This window comes from Larimichthys crocea, chromosome I (genome assembly GCF_000972845.2).
Source record: "Larimichthys crocea isolate SSNF chromosome I, L_crocea_2.0, whole genome shotgun sequence".
NCBI lineage: Eukaryota > Metazoa > Chordata > Actinopteri > Sciaenidae > Larimichthys > Larimichthys crocea.
Window position 1 is genome coordinate 20394891 of NC_040011.1, and position 23571 is coordinate 20418461.

The 23571-nt window shown below is 40.6% G+C and overlaps 1 protein-coding gene across 8 annotated transcripts; it reads right to left on the minus strand.

Moving 5' to 3' along the window:
- Positions 1-290: 290 nt before the first annotated feature.
- pcsk6 (proprotein convertase subtilisin/kexin type 6) lies at positions 291-22655 on the minus strand. 8 transcript variants are annotated; one of them, XM_010748536.3, is made up of 21 exons: positions 22188-22618; positions 20952-21056; positions 19391-19501; positions 19153-19296; positions 18914-18990; positions 18411-18499; positions 17406-17578; positions 17010-17222; positions 10106-10206; positions 9839-9942; positions 9527-9644; positions 8505-8693; positions 7938-8074; positions 7679-7843; positions 7074-7176; positions 6224-6420; positions 2888-2975; positions 2698-2801; positions 2367-2496; positions 2070-2182; positions 291-1191 (listed from the first exon to the last, which is right to left on the minus strand). In XM_010748536.3, the coding sequence occupies exons 1-21, from the start codon at positions 22350-22352 to the stop codon at positions 1094-1096; spliced, it is 2724 nt and encodes a 907-aa protein (XP_010746838.1). In that variant the 5' UTR covers positions 22353-22618; the 3' UTR covers positions 291-1093. The 8 variants fall into 8 exon arrangements, 6 of the variants coding, with proteins under 6 accessions (XP_010746838.1, XP_019113281.1, XP_019113282.1 ...); XM_019257736.2 differs by having other exon boundaries at positions 20952-21052; positions 22188-22276; XM_019257737.2 differs by lacking the exons at positions 291-1191; positions 2070-2182; positions 2367-2496; positions 2698-2801; positions 2888-2975 and adding an exon at positions 3085-3601 and having other exon boundaries at positions 22188-22633.
- Positions 22656-23571: the final 916 nt, after the last annotated feature.

Below are 23571 nucleotides of genomic sequence, written 5' to 3' on the forward strand. Positions count from 1 at the left end.
TGCAGCTGTTGTGCATTTTGACTCTGAAACACTCAAAGGGTATTAAATGTTCGGGCATGGTGACTTGGTAGGGTGTACACTGCCTCTCGCTTAATCCCTCCGCGACTCCGATAAGGATAAGAGGTTATAGAAAATGAATGGGTGGAAAACAAAACTTTGAACTGAGACCATGAAACTATATGAAAAGTAGAATTCATTGTCTTAAACCAGTAATCCAAACGCAAGTGTGTAAAATGTAAATGAATTACAGATTCTCTTTGGCCTATACTCAAATCAGTTCAGACAAGATATTTAATGTTTAAACTGATAAACTTTATTCTTTTTGTTGTTATTGATCAGTAAAGACTGAAGTTGTGGAACACCAGTTTGACGCTTCCACAGGTTGATTGTAACAGGTGATAATATCATGACTGGGTATAAAAGGGGCGTCCTGTAAAGGCTCAGTCGTTATTTTTTTCCAGAATATCATTCAAAGATTCAGAGAAATCTCTGCATGTAAGGGACCAGGCCCAAAACCAACTCTGAATGTTGGTGACCTTTGACCCCTCAGGCAGCGCTGCATTAAAAACACACATGACTGTATGAAGGATATTACTACATGTGCTCAGGAACACTTCAAAAAACTGTCAGTCTTCAGTCTTCTGTCAGGCATCTACAAATAAAGTTCAGACTCCACGCAAAGAGAGAGACAGATATTAACAACTTCCACAAACACTGCAGACTTGCCACTCTATTCTTTCTGAATGTTTGTCATTTGTTCTAAAAACAGTGTCAGAAAGTATTGTATTGTTATAAAAGGCACTTTCATCATAGTGCAGGTTTGTACATGTTCAATACAATACATTATTACTATTCAAACTGATACTATCACCTGTTACATTCCACAGACACAGTTTAGAAATATGGTTATTTTCAAAAGATCTAGGAAAATCACTAAAAAAGAAGACTGAAGAGCTTCATTCAGAAAATCACCATTTGTAAAAATATAAACAAAAATGGCACAAATTAAAAAAAAAACCTTGACCAAATAATAACTCTTTAATCTATTAATCCCGTAATACTGATTGAGAGTAAATGAGATGTGATTGGCTCCTTATCCGTTCATCAGACAGGTACGACAGCAGAACTGACGGTAAAGCTTCTTCTCACACAGACGGTTGGACTTGACCATCTCGCAGAACACCTCATCAGCTGACAGACAGATCAGAGCAGAAGCAGAGAATCGGCTTAACTGGATAAAGACTGAGTGTTCCAACATGATCTGAAACCAGACCCTGTTTTCACCTGCTGTTGACATACTGTACAGTATGCCTGAATACATTATCAGAATCTCCTCTCTGATGGTTTCGCTCACACTAGCACGCTGTTAGAAAAGTAACACTTCTATATGACTATGGCCAAGGTACTCTTAAAGATCGGCATGGCAACAGTGAAACAACAATTAAGACCAGTTATCAGTGATTTTGATATGAAATAATATATTAGATATATACTAATCTAAAACATAGATTAAAATTGTAATTTGAAATATCAAATATTTTTAGAAATTACATTTTGTTTAGTTTTTTTGATTTTAGTTTTTTTATTTAGCTCTCTTTCTGCAACCTCCAGGGCCCCCACTTTGAAAAAGACTGGGGGACTAGCCAATTAGACGGTATCCAGATAGTTTTCTTCATGAATTACACCTGCATTGAGATTTCATCTTAGACAGTGACATATCATGGGAGCAGATCTCTACTGTGGTGTTGTTGTTGAGAATGAAGTTAGACACTAAAAGCATCTTTCTAAAGTAAAGCACAAATACTAATATGAGAGATGGTGACTGTCAGGAAGATTTCAGATATGTTTCAACTTGTTCATACTGTAGCGCCGCAAAGTCAGAATGAAAATTCCAGAAAAGTATGGGAAAATTATTTGAAAGTTGTTTACAAACAATAGTATAGTATAGTAGTAGTTAGTATAAAGTTAGTATAAATATATAGTTAAGAAAGGAAAAGTACAGAAAAGTGTACAACGCCATATGAAAACCTGGTGAATAAAGCTGATGTGGGATATAATTTCAAACTCACCATTATTACAGGATGCATTTACAATACAAGTCCTGCTGACCAGACTATAACCCTCTTTGCACTTGGTGCAAGTTGTTCCGGGGCCACTGCAGCTCAGACAGTTTTCCTCACACCTGGACAAAGATAAAAAAAAAAAATCATCATGCACGCCATGAAATACAGCAAATGATGACTGATTGGTGAACAATGCAACGTGTAGGTCTCTAGTGTCTATAGGCCACAGTGACAATCTTAACAGACCAAATTAACAGATCGGACCATTACTTAGTTATAAAAGAATGATCATCAATTACACACCTGTGGCACATTTTATGAGGAACTCCTGCTGACTCTCCAGAGTAGAAGCCAGGAGTACAGGTCTGTACACATCCCCACTCCTGCTGCAGGTAGTCCTCAGCACACTGAATACACTCCTCCTTACCTGGTCCTGGGAAACACATATGAAAATGAATGCCATGCCAAGTCACTGTCTGACACACAAGCTCTGACCAAAATACATGTATATTCATGGCTATACCTGAATATCTTTAAAGGTCTTGTTTATCCCAGGTTTCCATATCATCAGTTTTTTTTTATTTCTTCTGTGAAATGACTGTAAACACTGCACATACCTGACAAAAAGACTGACCTGTACAAGTCCTACAAGAGGAATGGCATGGGCTGCATGTCATCTCTTCCAGATGGAAAAAGGTTCCATCGGTGCATTGAGGAACACAAGTCATCCCCGCCAGACTATAATCAAATCCCCCAACTGAATTACAACATTTAGTTTTAAATCAAAGTTCAAATGTAAATGGCAATTTAACTGTTTTACATACCTGTAGCGTTCTCTGCAGGCAGTGCATCTGTCTGCATACCTCAGGCATCTCATACATGTGTCATGACACTTCAGACACTGTCTCTGATCTGGCATAGATAGTATAAACAATACATTGATATAGTGGTGGAAACAAAATTTCTCAACATTTCACATATATTTGTGTAAATAATAAACAAATGAACTTGTGTCACATGCCATTTATCCGATCACAAATACTCCACAGTCTTCATCTGGAAACAAGTACAGAAACTTAAAGGTAACATGTAGGGTATCAAGTTTTGTCATAATTGTGTTAAAACTATTGTAAATTGAAATAGTGACACCTTGTGGTTCTTTTAAGTATGCTGATGTAAGTCAAAGTTATGTTTCCATTCAGTTGTGTTACTCACCAAAACACATTCTGTGAATCTTTGAGGTCCAACACATATAACGAATGTGTTTCATTCCTTATAAATCATACGTAAAGCTACATTTTTTAAATTTTAAAAAACTGTAGCGTTCATGTCTATATGGTGGTTAGCTATCAGCCTTCTTTTCTGTTTTGCTGGCGCAGTGCTACATTTCTTGGCACATTACCACCACCACTGAATGAGAACCATTTCCTCAGATTTGGAGGTGCTGACTCTCATCCCAGCCATTTCAGAATCAGCTTCAAACTGCCCCAGGGCATGCTGAAGGTCACAGTCTGATGAAGCCAACAGAACCACGTCATCTGCAAAAAGCAGAGAAGCAATATTGAGGTTTCCAAAGAGGACACTCTCCTCACCCCAGCTGCTGCTGATTCTGTCTGTGAGTATCACGAACAGGTTTGGAAAAGAGGGGAACCTTGATAGAGGCCAACATTCACTGAAAACATTTAATTTTGTACCGAAAATATGGCACAGCTCTCACTGGATGGCTTGTAGCAATGGCCCCAGTACCCCATACTCCTGTAGTACCAGCAACAGGGTTTACCAGGGGACATGGTTGTTATAAGCCTGTCCACAAAAAAAATGTAGACTGAATGGACAAACTCCAAAGACCTCTAAAGCAAGGGTCAAGAGCTGGTCCACTGTTTCACAGGCAGGATTCACATTGCTCCTCCTGAATCTGCATTTCAACAGTCTCAGAAGCCTCCTTTCCAACACCTTTTAATAAACTTTCTATCTTTGAGACATCTGCCACTGCTATAATTGGAGCACACCCTTTGGTCCCTCCTTTGAAAATGGACCAACAGCCTGCCACTGCAAAGGCACTGTCCCCGACCTCCCCACAATACTGAAGAGACGTGTCAGCCAAGACAGCCCAACAATGTCCAAAGTCTTCAGCATCTCAGGACGAATCTCATCCACACCTGATGCCTTGTCACTGAGGCACTTTCTTACTTGAGGCTATCCCCTGTGTCTTCAGACTCTGCTTCCTCCTCAGAGGACATGTTGGTTGGATCAGAGGCTCCTTGAAGTGTCACCAGTCCAGACCAGTAGACTGCTTTCCCTTACTGGAAATGGTTGCCACAGTTTTCCTTGAGGCCAACTGACTCAGCAGGCACTCCTCTACAATGGAAGCTTTAACATAGCCCACTTGAATTTACATGTCCCCGACCTCCTCTGGGATGGATGAGAAATTCTTTCAGAGGTGGGAGTTGAACACCTCATGGAGAGGGGACTCTGACAGGCATTCCCAGTACACCCTCAAATGTTTGGATTTACCAGATCGGTCCAGCAGCCTCCTCCACTATCTGATCCTCCTCGAGTGTCTACAACAAATGGCTGCAGACCTGATGATACGACCAAGTCAATCATCCATCTTTGGCCTAAGGTGTTCCAATTACAGTTATGATTGACTTCATGAACAAATATGCTGTTTGTTCAAGGTAACCCATGTCTAGCACAGAAGTCCAATAACAAAACACTGCTCTGGTTCAGATCAGGCATCACATTTTCTTCAGACCTGTTCCCTAGAAGTTTTGTTTATGTACAACAATATACTTTGAGGGAGTAGGTTTGTCAGTTAAAACAGTTTAGTAATGTACAAATGTCATTTTTAGGAGACAGGGTTGTAGCAAGTGGCAGCAAAGAGGCATTAGAGTTAAAGAATGGTAGAGAAGGTAAAGAATTAGTTATCTGCTTCCTATATTGGTGACATTTAAAGTTGCCACACAGTCAAATGATTAACTTTGGCTTGTGAATATCCCCACCCAGGACCCAACAGGAGTTTGGTTCCAAAACAAGTCCTATGCACAGAATTAAACACATCTAAATCTAGTTGGTACTGCTCCTCCCCCTGCAACAGTTTTGGATCCTTCCACGTCAGAGGTGTCATGTAGTTCTTTCAGGCTGTACCTAGTTGTGCCACATGGGTCAAGGCCTTGCCACCAGATGCTCATAGGCAAGCTCCCCTCCAAGGTCTGGCTCCTTTTCTGATTGAGATGCTGCAGCTCCTTCTTGGTCAATTCGTAAAGGGTCTCTGAATTGCTCTCAGTACACCCTCAATATATAAGAAACAGACATCCCAAGTCTCCCGGAAGTTCCGGGAGTCTCCCTGATATTAACAGTGGCTCCCTGATGCCCGCGAGCTAGGTAAAACATCCCGGATTTTGGATTACGCGAGAGAGATTAAAAAAAATGCGAGTGCGAGCATAAAGAAAAGATAGTACCTCGCGCATCATGCTCGGATTACTTTCAGTTACATTGCGCAGGCATAGGCGAGAGGAGGGGAGGGGGGTGAGCGCGTGAGACTGAGATACAATGAGCTACATGAAGCACCCGTGCATGCATTCAAGCGAAAACTCTGTTCAGCGTGTTCTCGTGTTCAGGGCGACTGGTTGCGAGAGAGAGCGCGCCGATTGGTTTGGTCAGCAAAATACACCAATAAGCTTTCGTTGTGGGAGGGACTTCGATGTACTCTCTCCGACTTATTATTTATCACCACAGGTTTAAAAATTCTGTGTTCACTCCTTCAATCAATGCAGCTCGCGAAATGGCAGAGGGCGAATCCTCCAGTAAGAAAAAAAAAATACAAAACTCATTTTACAGCAGAGTATACGAAAGTATATCCTTGTCTTGTTAAAGTGAGGAATGATGACACCATGGCAAGGTGCACTGTGTGCAACAGTGATTTCAGCATTTCCCACGGCGGACTTAATGATTGCAAACGACATGTCGAGGTATGCCAAGTTCATCACGCCCCCCCCCCCCATCTCCCGGAAATGACTTTTTGGAACTTGGGATGTCTGAAGAAAGGTTCATGGAGCAAAAAGGTTGCAAGTCCTTGATATACATGACTGGTAGATATCAGATATTTAATAAATATAGGCCAACTGATTTTGGTCTACACTGTGGATGTGTTGACTTACTCTCATCAGCAAAATAACCTGGGGGGCAAGTATCAGTGCAGCTGGAGTTGAGTCTGTTGAGGTAAAGGCCTCTTCGACAGGAAACACAATCACCAGCTGATTGGCCAACACATCTCTCACAGCCTTTATAACAGCGTCTACAGCGTCGAGACACCATATCCTCATAGTGTCCCAGTGGACAGTGGCTTACACAGGATCTAAACACATGCGCAAAGAAAGTTAGCTTACAGGAGAATATTGACTTGTATTTTTTTTTATATTTATCAGAAGCTGAGCTCATTAAACTCAAGTAGGCTGAGCTTAAGAACCAACATATTTTGAGCTCAAATACGATAGTGTGAGTGAACAGCAGCTACATTGAAACAGTATGGGTATTGATGTACCACGCTTACATACAGTATTTATTGTCACTGAACTTTAATTGAGAAGGGACTTTGAAATATGACATAACATCACAGACACCTATCTATACCACAGTTGGTGAACTTATCTGTGAGGTTTGCAGCTTTAGCCATTACAGATTAACAGGTGGACATCTCTATGCTGTAAGAATAAACTCACTTTGCAGTTCTGTGGTGATGATTACTTTTTATGGTAAATGTGTAAACAGTTGTTGTTGAGACATCCAACAGACATGTAAAAGACCATTTAGCATAGTTTATGTAAAAGAACAAATCTCTGTGGGTTCATCACTACAAGTGAGCTTCTTTACATGACACATAGTCATTTGATCCATTATAATAAAAAAAAAAAAGAAAAATAATAATATTACATTTTGTAAGTGTAACTTTAAAGTTAGTGACTTTCTATTTCATCATGTCTGGTTCCATTTCCTTCTATCAAATCTTACCTGTCACTTTTCAAGCTGCCCAAGCTGAAGTGGACACAGTTGAGGCAGTGTTCGGCATCTGGTCCATCACAGCCCTGGTCTCCACACTCACTGTGGCATGATCCTTCATGAACACCACACTGATTATGATAAACACCACCACGACTACCATCATCATCACCACCCATACAGACAACTTACCACGGGAGATCAGATCATTTTCACTCTGGTTCTACATGGATACTGACCATGACTCTGACTTACTGTTCTGTTTAGCTTTATTCTTATTGAGGTAGAAGAAACTACCTAAATCTACAAATGTTCCAGTCTGTTGGAACTTAACATGGAAATAAAAGAAAATGTAAACATAAAATATATTCATATCACATATCATATATTTTCCTAAATATTGTGTTTAATTTTACTGAAAGATATACAGCATAATCTTACTATATCTTACTAACCTTGTTAGTAATGTAGCAGTAGTAGTAATATATCTATGTAAGAAACATTTATATGTATGTATTAATTTAGTGAAGTTCTGTCCTGACATTTTTTTAAACCATAGCAACAGTATATAATACACTTGTTATTTCAGTTTAAATGTGGAAGTGTGATTCTCTCACCATTGTACTCATCTTGTTCCTCCTCCGCCTCCAGTTGTTGCTCCTCCTGGAACTCCTGTGAGGCTGGAATCTCCAACATCCTTGAACTGGAGTGCTGACCACTGTAGGGCTGGTAAGGGTTCTGAGATGTGCCATGAAGGATCAGTGTCCATTCTTTTAGGTTGCCTGAGCCAAGGAACAATATTAATAATTAAGATTTTTCTAGGTTGCCCTTGATAAAGACAATGTCAGTACATGTGTATGTGTTGTTGAACCTTACCCAGCACCTCAGGGTTGCGTAGTTTTGACGGTGAGTCAATAATCTCCAGAGTCCATGTGCCTTCTGCCTTCTCACCCCAGAAATGAACTGTCATGAACTCCCAGTTCCTGAAGCCCTCGTTGGAACTGTCAAATAACCTGTAAACATAACAGTAGGGTAAAATGAGAGGTCAGAAACGTAAAGTTAAGACAACAGAAGTTCTATGTTCATGGTTTAAGTTAAACCTAAAAGGTATTCTATTTTAAAGTGGGGTTGTATGAGCTACTTAACCATAGTGTTATTAACAGATGGTTATGGTTATTCATAGATGGTGGTTGGTACACCCCGAGTTTGGCAAATTAAATTAAATTAAATTGCTCTCACAATATTATTGACAGAGACCCAACAATTTCCACTTTGAGGAAGCACTTGGCAACAGTAGCAAGAAAAAACTTGTCAATTTCTGCATGGAAGCAGAGCAACGCAATGCTGTGGAAGGGGGCAAACAAAGGCCAACCAAAGGCCAATGTGGGCTTCAGATAAAGTCAGACCTGTAGGGTGCACTGGTTTGTAAAGTGTAACTCTCACCTCTTGGCCAGTAGCTGTGATTTCATCCCAGATGGAGAGATCAGGTTGATCTCCAGGTCTCCTCGTCGTGGATGGACAACCAAGACCTTGACCACCACATGCTCCAGGTGATCCACATGCTGCTCAGGTTCTTCTGAACACCCAGATGTGGTGATGCTACTGTTCACACTTTGGCCTGCATGGATATACCTGGGACAACCATAAGCGTGAGCATTAGCACACAAGCAGTGGGGGCAGTATGTCAGGATGGGAAAGTAAGGTCAGCAGCTTCTGAGAACAACAACAGTGAAAAGGTTTGAGGGGAAAGTAATCAACAGTCAAGATCTTAACAACAACTACGTATAATGTGACCTCCCTTTTGTTGGATTAAGGATTGTGTATTGTCCATGCATCCATGAGAACCTGCTGGATGAGAGAGCACAGAAACTCTATCGAAGAAGTTTAGTTAGTAAGATGCATTACCATGCATGTATGTTTACAGATGGTGAGAGAGAGAGAGAGAGAGAGAGACAGACAGACAGACAGAGACATTATATACATTATATAGTCTTACATCAACGTCTTACACTATGGTCACTTTACATTACAATACCTTTATATATCATGCCACTTCCATCCTCAGTACTTGTCTGTTTTGAATGTTTGTGTAGGATTGTGTAGATTATTGATATTTCTGTGTTTAATTTCTGTGGTTTTTGCCCTTTTATTAGATTCTCCTTCTGTAGTGTATATTACACTTGCGGCTGCTGTAACAAGTGAATTTCCCCGTTGTGGGATAAATAAAGTATAATCTAATCTAATCTAATCTAATCTAATCTAATCTAATTTAATCTAACCTAAGGAATCTGATTGAACCGAGAGGTGTGAGGTGACTCTGTATATGGGGTATAAAGGTTGGCCTAGTCTGACTGTTCATAAAGCCTGAAGCCACTGCATATTGCTCTCTGCTCATGTCCAGCCAGGTTTCATTACCACAGAAAGTAAACAGAGAGCTATACATCACACCTGCCTGTTAAGCTCACCTGATGCGTCGCTCAGGCATCTGACTGCAGGTGTGCTGAGAAGGAACAGTCCTCCATTTCTCAGCCTCTAGCACCATTGCCTCTGCATCCACCAGCCCAAAACCATACAGGTGGCTGACTGTTGGGAAAGACACAGACCAACGAGCAAGAGCAATGTGAACACAGTAATTATGCCTTTATTATTATCTAAGGCATGGCACTCAGTTGCTTATTTTATTAATTCAAACAACAAAACATGTTCATAGTTTAAAGTATTTCAAGTATAAAATAGTCAGTGTACTATATTAGTATTAGGAGAGGAATGCAGTGTGCCTCTATGTCCAGCAGCATTGGTTCTCCAGTCATCAGCCTTCAGGTGGACAGGTCTGGATGTCCTAACTAGAAGATGTTGCACATCTCTCCATGTCAGCAAAAAGCTGCAGAAAACAAAAACATAATCACATCACAATCACATCAGACAGAGCGATTCATTACTAATACGACATGTTTTATCTCTCATATTTGTCTGTCTATTAGTCCACAGCTGAAAATAATCCCTGATATGATGATGACAGAAAAAAAAAAAAAAACTTGACTGACTTGGCCTCCAGGGCGAGAGCTATGATTCCAGCCACAATGGGAGCAGAGACAGAAGTACCAGTATGGCCATCAGTGCAGCGCTGCCGGATGTCAGTGGTTACCTGCAAGATCACAAACACAGTTCAGTTTCCTTTTGGTGCCCTGTTCACAGATCACATTTTATCTGGATTCCCTTACATGTTCAAACTCAGGTAATCAGAAAAGAGCGTATTAAAAAAAGTATTAAATTATTCAGGCTTTCTCTTCCACATCTGCCCTACTGGATTTTGTAGTTCACGCTCTCTTTTTTTTTTCTTTTGTTTTGCGTTCTTCACTCTCTTATAGGTCATAATCTGTGCTGATTTATCAGGCTTGTGTTTTCATTGTCATAAATGTGAATTCTTTAATCTAACGGAATGACATCAGTAAATAGGTCTCAGTGAATGTCAATGCAGGAACGTGATCAGCGTCAGCAAGAATAGTTCATTGACAGTCAATGATGATCAATGATGCAAACCATCAGCATTGGTCTACAGGGATGTAGAAAAAAGTGATCTGGGCAGAGGAGTCCTCATTATCTTTATCCTTTTAGATCCTGATGGAAAGTCTCTGGAAGGTTCTGGCTGTTGTTTGTGCTTATGCACCAAACAGCCGTTCAGGTTACCTGGCCTTCTTGCAGTCTCTGGGTGGGGTCCCAGAAGGGATTCCACCTGGGGCCTCCATAGTTCTGCTTTGTTATTGGACTTCTTCATGAATTGGCCATAACGAACACCGTGTTCAAGCATAAAGGTGTTCAGAAGTGTACTTGGAACCAGAGCACACTAGGGCACAAATTAATGATTGACTCTCTGGTTGTGTCATCAGATCTGTGCCCGTCTTGGACACTTGGGTGAAAAGAGCATGTCAAAGTCAGCAAAGAGCAAAGTCAGCATGTCAGAATGTGTATGAATGGTTAGCTCCTCATACTGGTGGTGGTTGGAAGACTGGTTGGAAGACTGGAAAGGCACTATATAAGTACAGTCCATTTACCATTTGTGAAATCGATCAGGTGACGGGAGAATGCCGGACAGACCTGGAAAACCCAAACATATACTGAGGGTGAACTGATGGTTCCAGTCGTGGCGGCAACCTGACAACTTCCCCGTGACCGGTGACCTGTTTGCCTGGTAGGCAAACGGCAGGGGGTTCAGCAGGGGGTCTGTGATGTCCTTCAGGTGCGACAACACCAGTCTCTCAAAGGATTTCATGACTACAGATATGAGGGCAACGGGCCTGCAGTCATTCATTTCTGTGATGGTGGATTTCTTGGGGACCAGGATTATTTTTTTAGGCTTTTAATTTTATTTCAGGCTTGTAATTCCACTTTGCCGTCATCGTTCCATCTCCTCACCGGCTTGACCACAGGTGTAGCAGATTTCAGCTTCTGCCTGTAGGTCGGGATAAGATGAACCATGCAGTGATCAGAGGTTTTCTCTGTTAAAGTTCCCCAAAACAATGAGCAGAGAGTCCGGGTGTTTATTCTCCATGTTGTTTATCTGATCGCCAGGTGTTGTAACGCCTCAGTAACACAGGCCTGAGGAGGGATGTAGACTGCGACCACAATAAACAAGGAAAACTCCTGCTGTGAATAAAACTGTTTGTCTCCCAGGGCTCCAGAGTGCGAACCAATTTGGTTGCACATATGACCAAAATTTGGGACTAATAATTATTCTAGGTCCTACTGGTGCACCTGACGCTGCCCGGGTGAAACCATAAATTTATTTTGCGAGTGCATCACCTGTCTGTGTTCTCCTGTGACCAAACTCACATTCATGGTAGGATCATATTGTGGTCTAAACCAATAAGAGACATAGCTCGGGCGGGTCTTTTTTAAATTGCGAGCGACCTGAGCATCAGAGTAGCCTAACTGTAATGGAGAAAGAAAATAAATTCGACAAAACGAGGGAAAATGAAGAGAGGTAGAAACGTTGAAAGTTTTTTCATTACAAAAACTAAGCCTACATCCATCCCCTCTACTGAGAGTCTATCCAGCCAAGACACGGAGCCTTCTCTACACCTTATTCTTGTTTAAAAATCATTCACATTATATGAAAGTTATGAAGAGCGATTAAAAAGGTGACCTCGTGGCGTTAAAAGCGATGCAATGAAAAATTTGTGTGCACCTAAATTTTCTGTTGGTACACCTTAAAAAAAAGTTGGGCGCACCAGTGCAACCAATGCAAAAAGTTAGTCTGGAGCCCTGTCTCCAGGTGAAGACTGTATGATTTGTTTAACACCATGTCATCAGTACATGAACCTTCGTTAATGTAAAAGCAGATTCTGCCTCCCCTTGTTTTCCCTGTGAGCTCCGTTACATGGTCCGCTTGGTGGAGGTGAAATCCAGGCAGGTGAAGTGAAGTGTAGTCCGCGAGCCAGGTTTGTTCATCTTGTTGGCCAGAGAGTGGACGATAGCCAGGTGAATAGATGGGAGCGCAGTGCGAAACCCCCGCTTCCTCAGTCTGACCAGTGCACCGGCTTGCATCCCCCGGGGTCTCCAGCGAAATCCATAGAGCTGCCGCACCGCCAACAAATAGCTCAGAAAAACTTCCAGGTTCAATGAAAACCTGTGAAAAAACTCTGCTGGTTGTTAGTCCGATGTTTATAAGTTCCTCTCTGGTTTATGTGACCGAAAAACACAACAAATACACAAAAAACGCAAGTACTAGAGAGCGCAATACAGAGGCAACCGTCCGCGGCGCCATCTTAGGGGCATCTTAGGGTGCTAGTAACTGTAATAAACTTATCCTCTGCAGCAGAGCTAACTCTTGGTCTTGGTCTGGGGCCTCCATCGTGAGGGCCAGTTTTAATGAGTTTTAATGGTTTTTGTGACTGCACATGATGATACATTCAAAGTTCTTGATATTTTCTGGGCAAAAAAACTGTGCTTGCCACCGGAAATTGCATCCACCAACCTGCGTCCAGACCTTGTTCTGTGGTCCTCCTCTCTCAAGCTCGTCTACATCATTGAGCTCACAGTGCCTTAGGTATCTATTGGGATAACAACACCTAGTCCTATACAACAGATCTGATGACTCATGCACTCATTTCTTTTAGTTGAGAGGTTCTCTTTGTCTTTAATATGTATTACTACATTAACTAAATACTGTACTGTATGCCAAGACTACCTATGAACAACTGACGGTCTCAAACACAATAAAAAGGCAGGAAAATTGAGAAGGCACACCTGTTAATTAATCATTTCAGGTGATGACCTCATGGAACTGACTGAGAGAATGCCAAGAGCAGGGCCGGTTTTTGCTATGGGCAATATGGGCGACCGCCCAAGGCGCAACCTATGTGAGGGCGCACGAGCGCCCTGAAAAAAAAAACTTGCCAGTTTTCTATACCGCTCATTTCCACGTCAAGTTAGTGGAGTGGGCGCCCTCATTGTCATGTCAACTTACTGCTGAGAGTCATACCGGTTGTGTGTGTCAGAAGAGGCAAGGTGGAGGGGGGCGAGGGATAGACTGACCCCAGGCAGCAGGCCACACAACACAAACTGCTTCAAATAAATTGTATTTCATTCATAGAATTAACATAGACCCATATACCTACATGTAATTAATTGGGTTATGTGAAAAATGAAAAAAAAAATAATAATCTGTCCAGTCATCTACGTGACCTCATGTGACTCCGGTTGATTGATGGGCGAACTGACGGTGTTGGCAAAGGTACAGTGGTTAATGATGTCGAGTCTTCATCATGGACCAAAGTAAAAAACCAAAGAAGCATCAGGTGCCCAGTTTAGAAAACAAAGAAAAGAAGAAGAGGATAAACGGGCAGAAGATAAAGGTCTGCAGATTTCTGTGAGTGACGTCAGTGACAGCAGCTATAGGCTGTTTATCAGCCTCTTGATAATATGTTGCTATTATCCACAGAAGATGACTGAATTTGGTCGTATTTAGTTTTGCTGAACTAGCAACTATTAGAATTGACAGGTCGTATTTAGTTTTGCTGAACTAGCAACTATTAGAATTGACATGTCATGCAACTAATTTCACCCATAGGCAACCTAGTCTGGTTTGTGTTTGCAACACAACAAGTGCAGATTCACACAGACGTCCTGACTGTGGAATGTTTTATTACTGTACACTAATGCTAACTTAAATAACTTCTAATATACAGTGACAAGGCATTTTGTAAGCTACATGTGATATAGCTTTTTTAATCATTTGTAGTGTGTTATGCTTGTGTGTGTGTGTTCTAAGGCACAGTTCTGAAGATTAGCTGATGGTGTAGCCCCCTCACAGGGGTCAAGCTTATGCTTATGTCATGGCACTGCCAATACCAAGTGGAGGAGGGTACCATTGTTTGTTTTGCATTTGTCACAGATTGGACTTAAGCTAGGGTAAAAGCTAGACAGTTTAGTCTTAGACATATGAGGACGGTGGACAATTTTGAACTGAAGCAAGCAATGTCTTGCACAGAGTGACTGAAGCAAGCAATGTCTTGCACAGAGTGAGGTTTTGTGTATTGCCCGGGATCATCTTGTTGTTTAAAAGTGCTATACAAAAAACTATGTATGTGTGTTATGTTATTCAGTGTCTCAGACCTGGTGTTATGATCAGGCCTCAGGTGGCCAGGTCTTTCCACCAGGTTGCTGTACCTGTGCTTTGAATTAATGTAACTGTGTTTTCACTACAGACTATCCACTTTACCAATGTCACATATAGATGAGGTCTCTTTCAGGGAACTTACTGGAAGGACAGAATATTTGCACCCTCTTGTGGGTTGCCGGTGTGACAGCCAGATTGAGTTTGTGTACATGGTGAGTCAATTTTTCTGTGTGAGCAAGCAAGGATATTGAACTTGGCTGGACTGGTGCCCATGGACCTTGAGTCAAGAGGCCTCCAGTTGTTTTTTTTCCAAGTATTATTTCCAGTACAAACAGGCGACATAAAAGAAAGAATGAATCAAGTGGCCTGCATGAGTTAGATTTGTGCACACCTTTAGAATCCAGTGAGTTTTAAAATAGTAAATATATATACAGTACATAGATGTGCTGCTTAAGAAGGACTACAGTACATATGGAACTTCTGAAATGATATAGCCTACAGGGAAGGGGATATTTATTCTGTCCTACCAATATGGTCATGTTAAGCTGGTCTCTGTTTGCCCAAACAAATAAGTAACATATCCACCCCACCAATGTTATGTCTAGTTGCCACTCAATTTGTGGTAACAGTTACTAGGAGCAGTTACCACTTATTGTGTTTAAGAGTTGTTATTATTTCTGTTAAATTACTTACAACAACCTAAAGCTGTGTCAGTTTTATCACTCACACTTTTTGGTTGTTATTTTTCGGGTTCTGTTACAGGAAGATGACATCTGTTTCTGATTTCCACTTCTCTACATGGCTGGATGTTTCTGGACCCAGGCTACATTAGACTAGTCTAGAAAAGCAGGTACCATAAAACTTAATTTAATAGCACAGGCTTTTATTTGCTTTAATCACTGAACTCAATCATCCTATATTTGGGACAGGCCTGTAATTCCTTTCACAGTGTTTGCCTGGTTTAAGTTTTATGGTACTTGCCTAATTGTGCAGAAGTGTTTTACATCTTTGTGCAATGATCTGATTTGTCCTGAGGCTATTCTTTGTTCAAAGGCCATGAGCAGACATAACAGAACAGGGACCACCGGAAGTGTGCTCTTTTCCATGCTGGAGCTCATAAGCACTGCTAGTTAAAATGTATGATAGATGGGAGAAGGTCTGGGAGATACTCTGTGTGTGGTATCCTCTTCACAAGCTGACTGTTTGGCTGGCCTCCATCTTATGCACTGTACTGGGGAGGCGGTTCTCTCATCACTCTGCTTATTTTTACACATACCAAAGCATAATATTTACACTGAGGAACTCTGAGGAAGCATGGAACCGGGCCACAGAGAGGCAGGACTGGGACCCAAAGCTAAGATAGTACCAAGATTCTCCAGATGTGGCAGTCTGTTATGAACATAACTTGTTACGCTTCTATTGACTCTCCACATGATGTTAGAAGCACAGCAGTCTAAGCAAACACAACCTCTGCTTATCTTTGATCTCCTCTCACAAACAGTCATGCATGCAAATTATACCTTACAACAAACTTTGCACACATTAGTTTGAGTACATGCTTCACCACATGTCTCATTGGTACAGGGGCCAAGAGATCATAATGATGAGATACTTAAGTCATAACTTTTAGATTTTTTCCTTTACAGTATGATATCAATAGTGGTTGGTCAGTTCACTCGTTAAGCTAAATGACCAGAACATGAACACACATATGACTCATAGCTTCAGTGATGTGGCTTATTTGTTTCATGCAACTTAGAATACAGCCTTGGTAAGACACAGGTGAATTTGATTAGATGCCAAGCTTCAAGAACTCAAGTATTAAATTATTTGATAACCTAAATGAACTGGCCCATGTTATTTATATAGCACCAAATGATAACAGAAGTTATCTCTATAGGGTAGATCTAAACTGTACTGTTTATATTATTTACAGAGACCCACCAATTCCCACCATGAGCAAGTACTTGGCAACAGTGTGAAAAACTTTAACAACAGAAGAGAAACCTTGAACATTAACTTTAAACTTTAAGATATAGCATTAGCACCTAACTTGTTTATAGAGTTTGTGAGCAATAAAATATGACCAATTAGCTAAAAGAGGCTAGAAATATTTGTAACATTTGCAGCTACTTTGTACCAATTAACGTTTTTCATTTTTGTTACCATGTTACGTCAAGTAGTGTCACATTCTACAGGGGTAAACTTGTCTGTAGGTGTTCAAATATTTGGTTTGTTTGTTAACATAGTTGTTATGTGCATGATACACATTTTAGAGTGATGTATGTCTGAGCTACAGTTAATAAAATAGCCATTTATACAGTACTCACAATCTTCCTCTCGTTAAAGTCTCCACTGCTGTAGGTTGTGGCCAAGATGGAACTGCAGGCCTCAAGGTACCAGGGCCTGTTTCCATTCTCTGTGGTGCTGGAGATGGAGATGGTGTAGATACTACTAGTGTAACCGTCACATGAACAGTGATCACCCTGCCGACCACCATTACCGGATGCCCAGACAAAAATGGATCCCAGGCCTTTGCGGCCCTGTGTGATATAAAGGAAAGTTGATGTAATACTATGATTCTACAGAAATACAAACATAATATAAATAAAAAACATTTGTTTATGATTGTGCCTGTGTGATTATATATGTCAATTAGACTAAACTTCAGTATCAATAAAACTCTGCTCAGAGAAGTTATGTTTTTTATCTGTTACTGATCAAACCTTCTTTATGCCTCGCTCAAAAGCCTGTTTAGTTAATGGCCCTGGGCCATCTACTGTCTTTCCATCGTCTTTTGGCCCCCAGCTGGCACTGTAGATGTCGATGTAGTCAGGTCTGATTCCCAGAGATTTAGCCTCTACTATATCAGTCACATCTCCATCCAGCATTCGAATTCCTGTGTCCAAGATAAAAATCAATCTCAACACATCTGTCTTCAGATGGAATAACTGGTTCAGCAGACATAAAAAAGACTATATTACAAAGAAGTAACTACACACTGCAATACAACCAAAATGAGGGAATATTTTTTGGAAGAATGGTGTGCATCCCTCTAGTATAATTCAGAAACTGTAGACTCAATGACAAGATGCATCAAAGTTGTTCTGGCAGCACATAGCGAACCAACACTTCATGTTGTTTTTGCTTTGATTTGTCAGCAGTCTGTAGGTAGTCTGTATGTAATATGTATGTAGTATGTATGGAGGTATGTGATAAAAATGGTATTAAGTGTACTTTTTGGCTGGAAGCTGTCACTATATTCAATACAGAGGATACAGAATGATACAGAGGTTTGTCACATGGGACAATGAGAATCACGAGAAACTCAGTATCAACAAAACCAATGAGCTTGTGGTGGACTACAATGCTTCAAATGCGGATGTTTCTGCAAAGAAGCTACATATGCTGAAACATGGATACACTCACATCTTCAGACTGGTTTCACCAATTTAGTATCTGACCAAACATGATCACAATATATCCTTCTGTTCCAGAGTTATTGTGTTCAACAATGGCCAGGTAAATTGATGTCACAGTGATGTTGACCTTTGACCTTTTGGATATACAATGTCATCACTTCATCATTTTATCCTTTTTTAACATATTTGTGTGAAATGTTGTCATAATTTCCATTTGAATTCTTGAGTTACCTTGACCTTTGAACGCCAAATCTTAATTGGTTCATCCTCGAGTCCAAACTATAAATAAAGCAAGGAAGCAATAAGTACCTCCAATGTGAGCATTGTAGGCAATCCCAACCATGCAATGGGAGTTATTGGCCACTGCTGCAACTTCACCTGCACACCGAGTTCCATGTCTACATGAAAACAGAGAGCCATCACAGAAATACCAACCTGATATACACGTCTCATCTGTTTCAATGACAAGTTCACAGACAATTTACATTTCTGTGGAGAGAGCCTCCCATCTGCATACAGGCTCAGCAGTGGAATCATTATTCACACATTTCCTTTATTTACCAGACGTCCTTTTACAGAATGATTACACACCTGAGAATAATTCCTGAAAGAATAGCCCCCACACAAACACTCTCCTAATATGTTTGCATTCGTTTTTTAAGTTGGATTTACAACTAAACAAATCTGCATGTGAGTTGGCCTATTTACTCATGTTCACAGAGACTATGGTCAAAGGTAGAGATACGATTTAAGGACAGAGGTATTTATTGGGGACTCCAGAATAGTTGACTGTGACAAGGTGCTGTTCTTACATGTTTTCGTTGCGAGAGTCATAACGTGGTGTAGGGTCATGATCATTCCCATTGACATCATAACTTGCAAGATGGTCCTATAGAAACAAGAGAGGAGAACAGGTGAGAAAACAGCTCCAGTTGTGGAGATTTACACAAAAAAATCTATCTTTAATATATATCATCCTGTGATCACATGAGATGTTAGATGTTTTGGTTTTGGATACATATTTGTAGATGGTTTGATCAAAAACACATACATAGTTCTGAGCCAGGTCAGGGTGGTTCCTCTCAATGCCGTCGTCCAAAATGGTGACCACCACATTCTTGCCAGTGTAGCCCCTCTGCCAGGCTGCCTGAATGTTCATCTCTGAGCGACAGTGGCTGCTCTTATCATTGCAGTGCTGAAGAAAAGCAGATGTCAAACATCACCAACATCTTGTCTCTTCTGCTCGAAATGGAAATAGCAGGATGAATGCTTTAATGTACTGTACTTACAATGTACCACATGTTGAACCATTTAGGGTCATTAAAATGAATGAAGCTTGGGTCAATCTGGGCATGCCTCTTTACTCTTGGTTTTACTACCTGCTGCTGGGCCCAGTCCACCTATAGCAAGCACACTATAAATCAGTTTTGAGCCACTTTGCTTCCTTGGAAGGAAAATGTCCATACAAAAACATGGAAAAGTATATTTGTTTAGACAAAAGTCCAGAACTTGGATTTCTGTAACCTTCCCCAATTCACCCTCTCCTTTCTAACATGAAGGAGAAACTAGTTTGTCCATTCTGGGCTACAGTAGAAACATGTATGATCAAAATGACAGACACCATGGAAGAGGACCTGTGATATAAGTTATATGTTTATATAAAAAGCAGGTAGCAACACCTAGCCTAAATTATGATGTTTATTATTATTATTATTATTATTGTTGTTGTTGTGGAGAAATTGCTGAAGTCAAAGGTCAATGGTGAGGTCAGAAAAGAAGAAAGTGTTCAGGAGGCTATCAGAGCCTCTTATCTTATGCTGTATTATTTATTGACGCTTGGCCAAGGAAAATTAGAGACACTCTCAAAGTTCATCAGAAGTGCCTGAGTTGGTCTCACATTCTGCCCAACTCATCCTGGTGGATCGACTTTAAACCCCAAGATAACACCACAAATACTACACGCCCAGAATTAGTCAAAGAGAATGTCTTTACCCATGGAGGTGTTATTGTCAACATATTCTAGTCTGGAGAGACAGATGTCTGTTTACGCAGATTGGAACACAGCAACAAGCTATCTATTATGTCTAGGAAGGCAGCAACAGGTCTCTTCCACTCTGGCCACCACACTGCTGAGACTGTGATGGATAGACTTTTTCCTCAGACAGTCCAGCCTGTCTGAATGACTGTCGCTCAGTGGCACTCCCAGTAGTGATGACTGGCTGGTCAAGGAAAGATCTGCTCCTCACTACCCAGAACACTGGACCCACTACAGTTTGCTTACCGTCCCAAATAGATGTCATTTTTTGCTCCTGCAGCATTGAGAAGGTCCTGACAGTGAACATCACTGTCTGGTATGGAAATGTCGCTGAACATGACCATAAGGCCCTGCAAAGAGTGGTTCATTCAGCTGAACGTACAATAGGTGGTGCTCTACCTGCTACTTACATGTTTACTCTGATTTTTATAGTTATTGTATAGTTAAATATGATCATATGTGACAATCAAATTAATTTTAATTGAACTCAGTCCAAGAGGAGTGAACATGTTTCCTCTTATGAACTTACTTGCTTACTACTAACTAATCCTTATTGAAAGGTGGGTAGAACATTGGTACCTAATTATTATTTAGGTGGATAAGAAAACACTGTCAATCTAAAAGCACGAGGTGTGCAGCATTTCCACAGCACTGTAAAGACCAATGAAAAGGAAAAAATAGTTATGACAGAAATATGTGAACTGCTGCCAATGTTGGCAGGTCTGCTTAGAAGGCTTTAGACAAGAGCAAAAATGTTTTCATGGGAGCAGATCTCCGCTGTTACACATTTTGACTTTAAAGAAACAGAGTCTCACCTCAGGATCCATATGGATGAAGCTGTGCGGGCCCTTTAATGCATACGCAGCTCTGCGGACTATTCTGCTGTGGTGGAAATGATAATGGTCCTCCAGACTTCCTATCTGACCAAACGTGACAATTACACTGTGATTTAGACAGAATCAAACAGATTTGATATTCTTATCTGATATCTAAATGAGTTTTACATTTAAGTGTTCTGACTCTATCGAACTACATTCAAACACATTTGGGCCATCTGTACATGCTATATGATGTCACTTTATAAATATGCATGTTCTCTCTCAACTTTGCACCAAGAAGTTCTCAGCACATGTGCATAGCTGGCACACAGCAGTCACATTCTGACTCCACTCCACTACATCTGTCTTGAGCCTCAGATATGTTGTCTTAGCCGCTTTTACAGACTGTAGGATTAGCTAGTACCTAAAAAAAGAGAAACTTTTGAAACAACTTTTAGAAAGGCAACCTATATGAAGAATTTATAAAATAGTATATACAAATTAGTAGTTGTAACTTGTAATTTTATTAATGTTCAATTATTTGAACATTCTATAGAATGAATAGAATAGTTTATAGATCACTTATGAGCAGAAAAGGTCATAATGTGCACATTAAAGGTGCAAAACAACCATAGCATACGACAGAGACAGACAGTTTAATGATGCAACATTTTGGCCCACACAGTCTTTATCAGGTAAACATCCACGTCTCCATGTCTCATTTAAACCAGAATATTTGGTATCATGTGATATTCAGAAAGTAAATGGAGCTGTCATCATCTCTGGTCTGTACATATAACTAAGTTTTCATTATCAGCTATAAGGCATTCATAAGAGCAAGCTGTCTCGCTGTGAAAAAGCGCTCCGGCTGGTGTCCCCACTTCTTACTGATGCAGTAAATGTTGAGATATTCATGAATGCTGATGGATTTCACACTTTCTGATGAGCCACGTCTAGAGATATGAATGGAGACTTAACTTTGAATTAAGCAATTATTAGAAAGCATTATGAGGTGAGGCAAAATTTGCATCTTCTTTGTGTATGCTGAATTGAGTCTATAATATCTCAAATCGTTTCTAACATTCAAATTTCTCAAATGGCCATTTCTGACTGCTGTTTTTAAACTGGGTTCACTTCTGTTTGACAAACATCAGGCTACCTGATGTCACCATGTCATAAAGTAAACATCCATACACAGCAATAATAACACGTGAACAGAAATGAAATGGTTACCTGTCCCAAATTCATATATCCATATTTGGCTGAGATTTTATCAGCTTGTTCCTGACCACCTGTGATCCGCACTGCCCAGTGGTTTGTATAAACGTCCCTGTGTCCAAATGCCACTGACGAGCTGCTTTCAAGACTTATTAGAATGAAAAGCAAGAATAACGACATCCTGACTTCACAGCTGAAAAACAAAACAAAACAAAGTCTTCGGTTCAGTGAGCAGCACAGCTTTCTGTCAACTGTGTCATGAATCCATCATGTTGTGTTCACGTCCCGGTAAAAAAGTGTCTGGAAGACTCGTCCCCATGCTGCAGCCAATGGCGTGTAAGAGGACTGCGAGAAACTGAGCCGTCTTTGCGAAAACAAGGTCGAGTAACAGCCTTTTATTTTGATGCTTGTCTATTCGCGCTGTTACGGTACCGGGGTTTGGCGCGTTCGCATTATTATTATATTATATTGTTATTGCATCATATTCCAACTGTCATTGTCACATTTTACCTGTTCACAATGACCCATATGATTGTGTAAAGTTTTACTGCAGTCTTTGAAGAACTTTTAGGGAAAGTCAGCTCAAATGATGATGTTCACAATTCACAACAAAAGTTTCTCCAGAAGAAATTCATTTTGGATATTGTAAAAAAGTGCGACTGACCATGATGGCAGCCTTTAGATGTTCCACATGTTTTTACTAAATATATTTTTTAATATATATCTATATATTTTTTTTTATATATATATATATTTTTTTTGCTGTGCCATGTGCGTAAAAAAAAACCATCATGGATTTGGAGATGCCACAAATTGATCCTGCTGCTGGATGATGACTGCAAATACTAAATAAATCCAAACCTTCTTTGGATTTATTTAGTATTTGCAGTCATCATCCAGCAGCTGTGGCCAATAAAGACAGCCATGGAGACAGAGCCGACCTCTGAAACCAGAAAAACGGTTCCTCGAATCACTTAGTGCTTCTGTAACTTCACCTCTTTTGCATGTCGAGCCAAAGAGGCTACTTGCAGGTTCGAAACCAGGAGCTATAGGTGAAATGAAAAAAAATCAAAAGACTTGTGGTCACCCCAGAAGTAGCTCCTGTTAAGAGACCAGACTAGGACAGCAGCGAAGGACCTGACCTCAACAAACTTTAGATCACAGGTGAGATGTGAGTGTGAAAGCTATGTGAATGACACTGAATTGAAATGACTTTGGACTGCCATCTAGTGGCCAGTTTGTTGAGCGAAGTAGTGGGAAGGGACTATTAAAGCACCTCCTCACCTGTGCTCATCACCATTGTCTTTTGTCTCTTCAGTTGGCGCAGCATCTGTGTGGCTGTGTTTTGTTTTGTTTGTTTGGTTTATCCATGGTGAGTAAGTTTTGTCTGATTATGTTT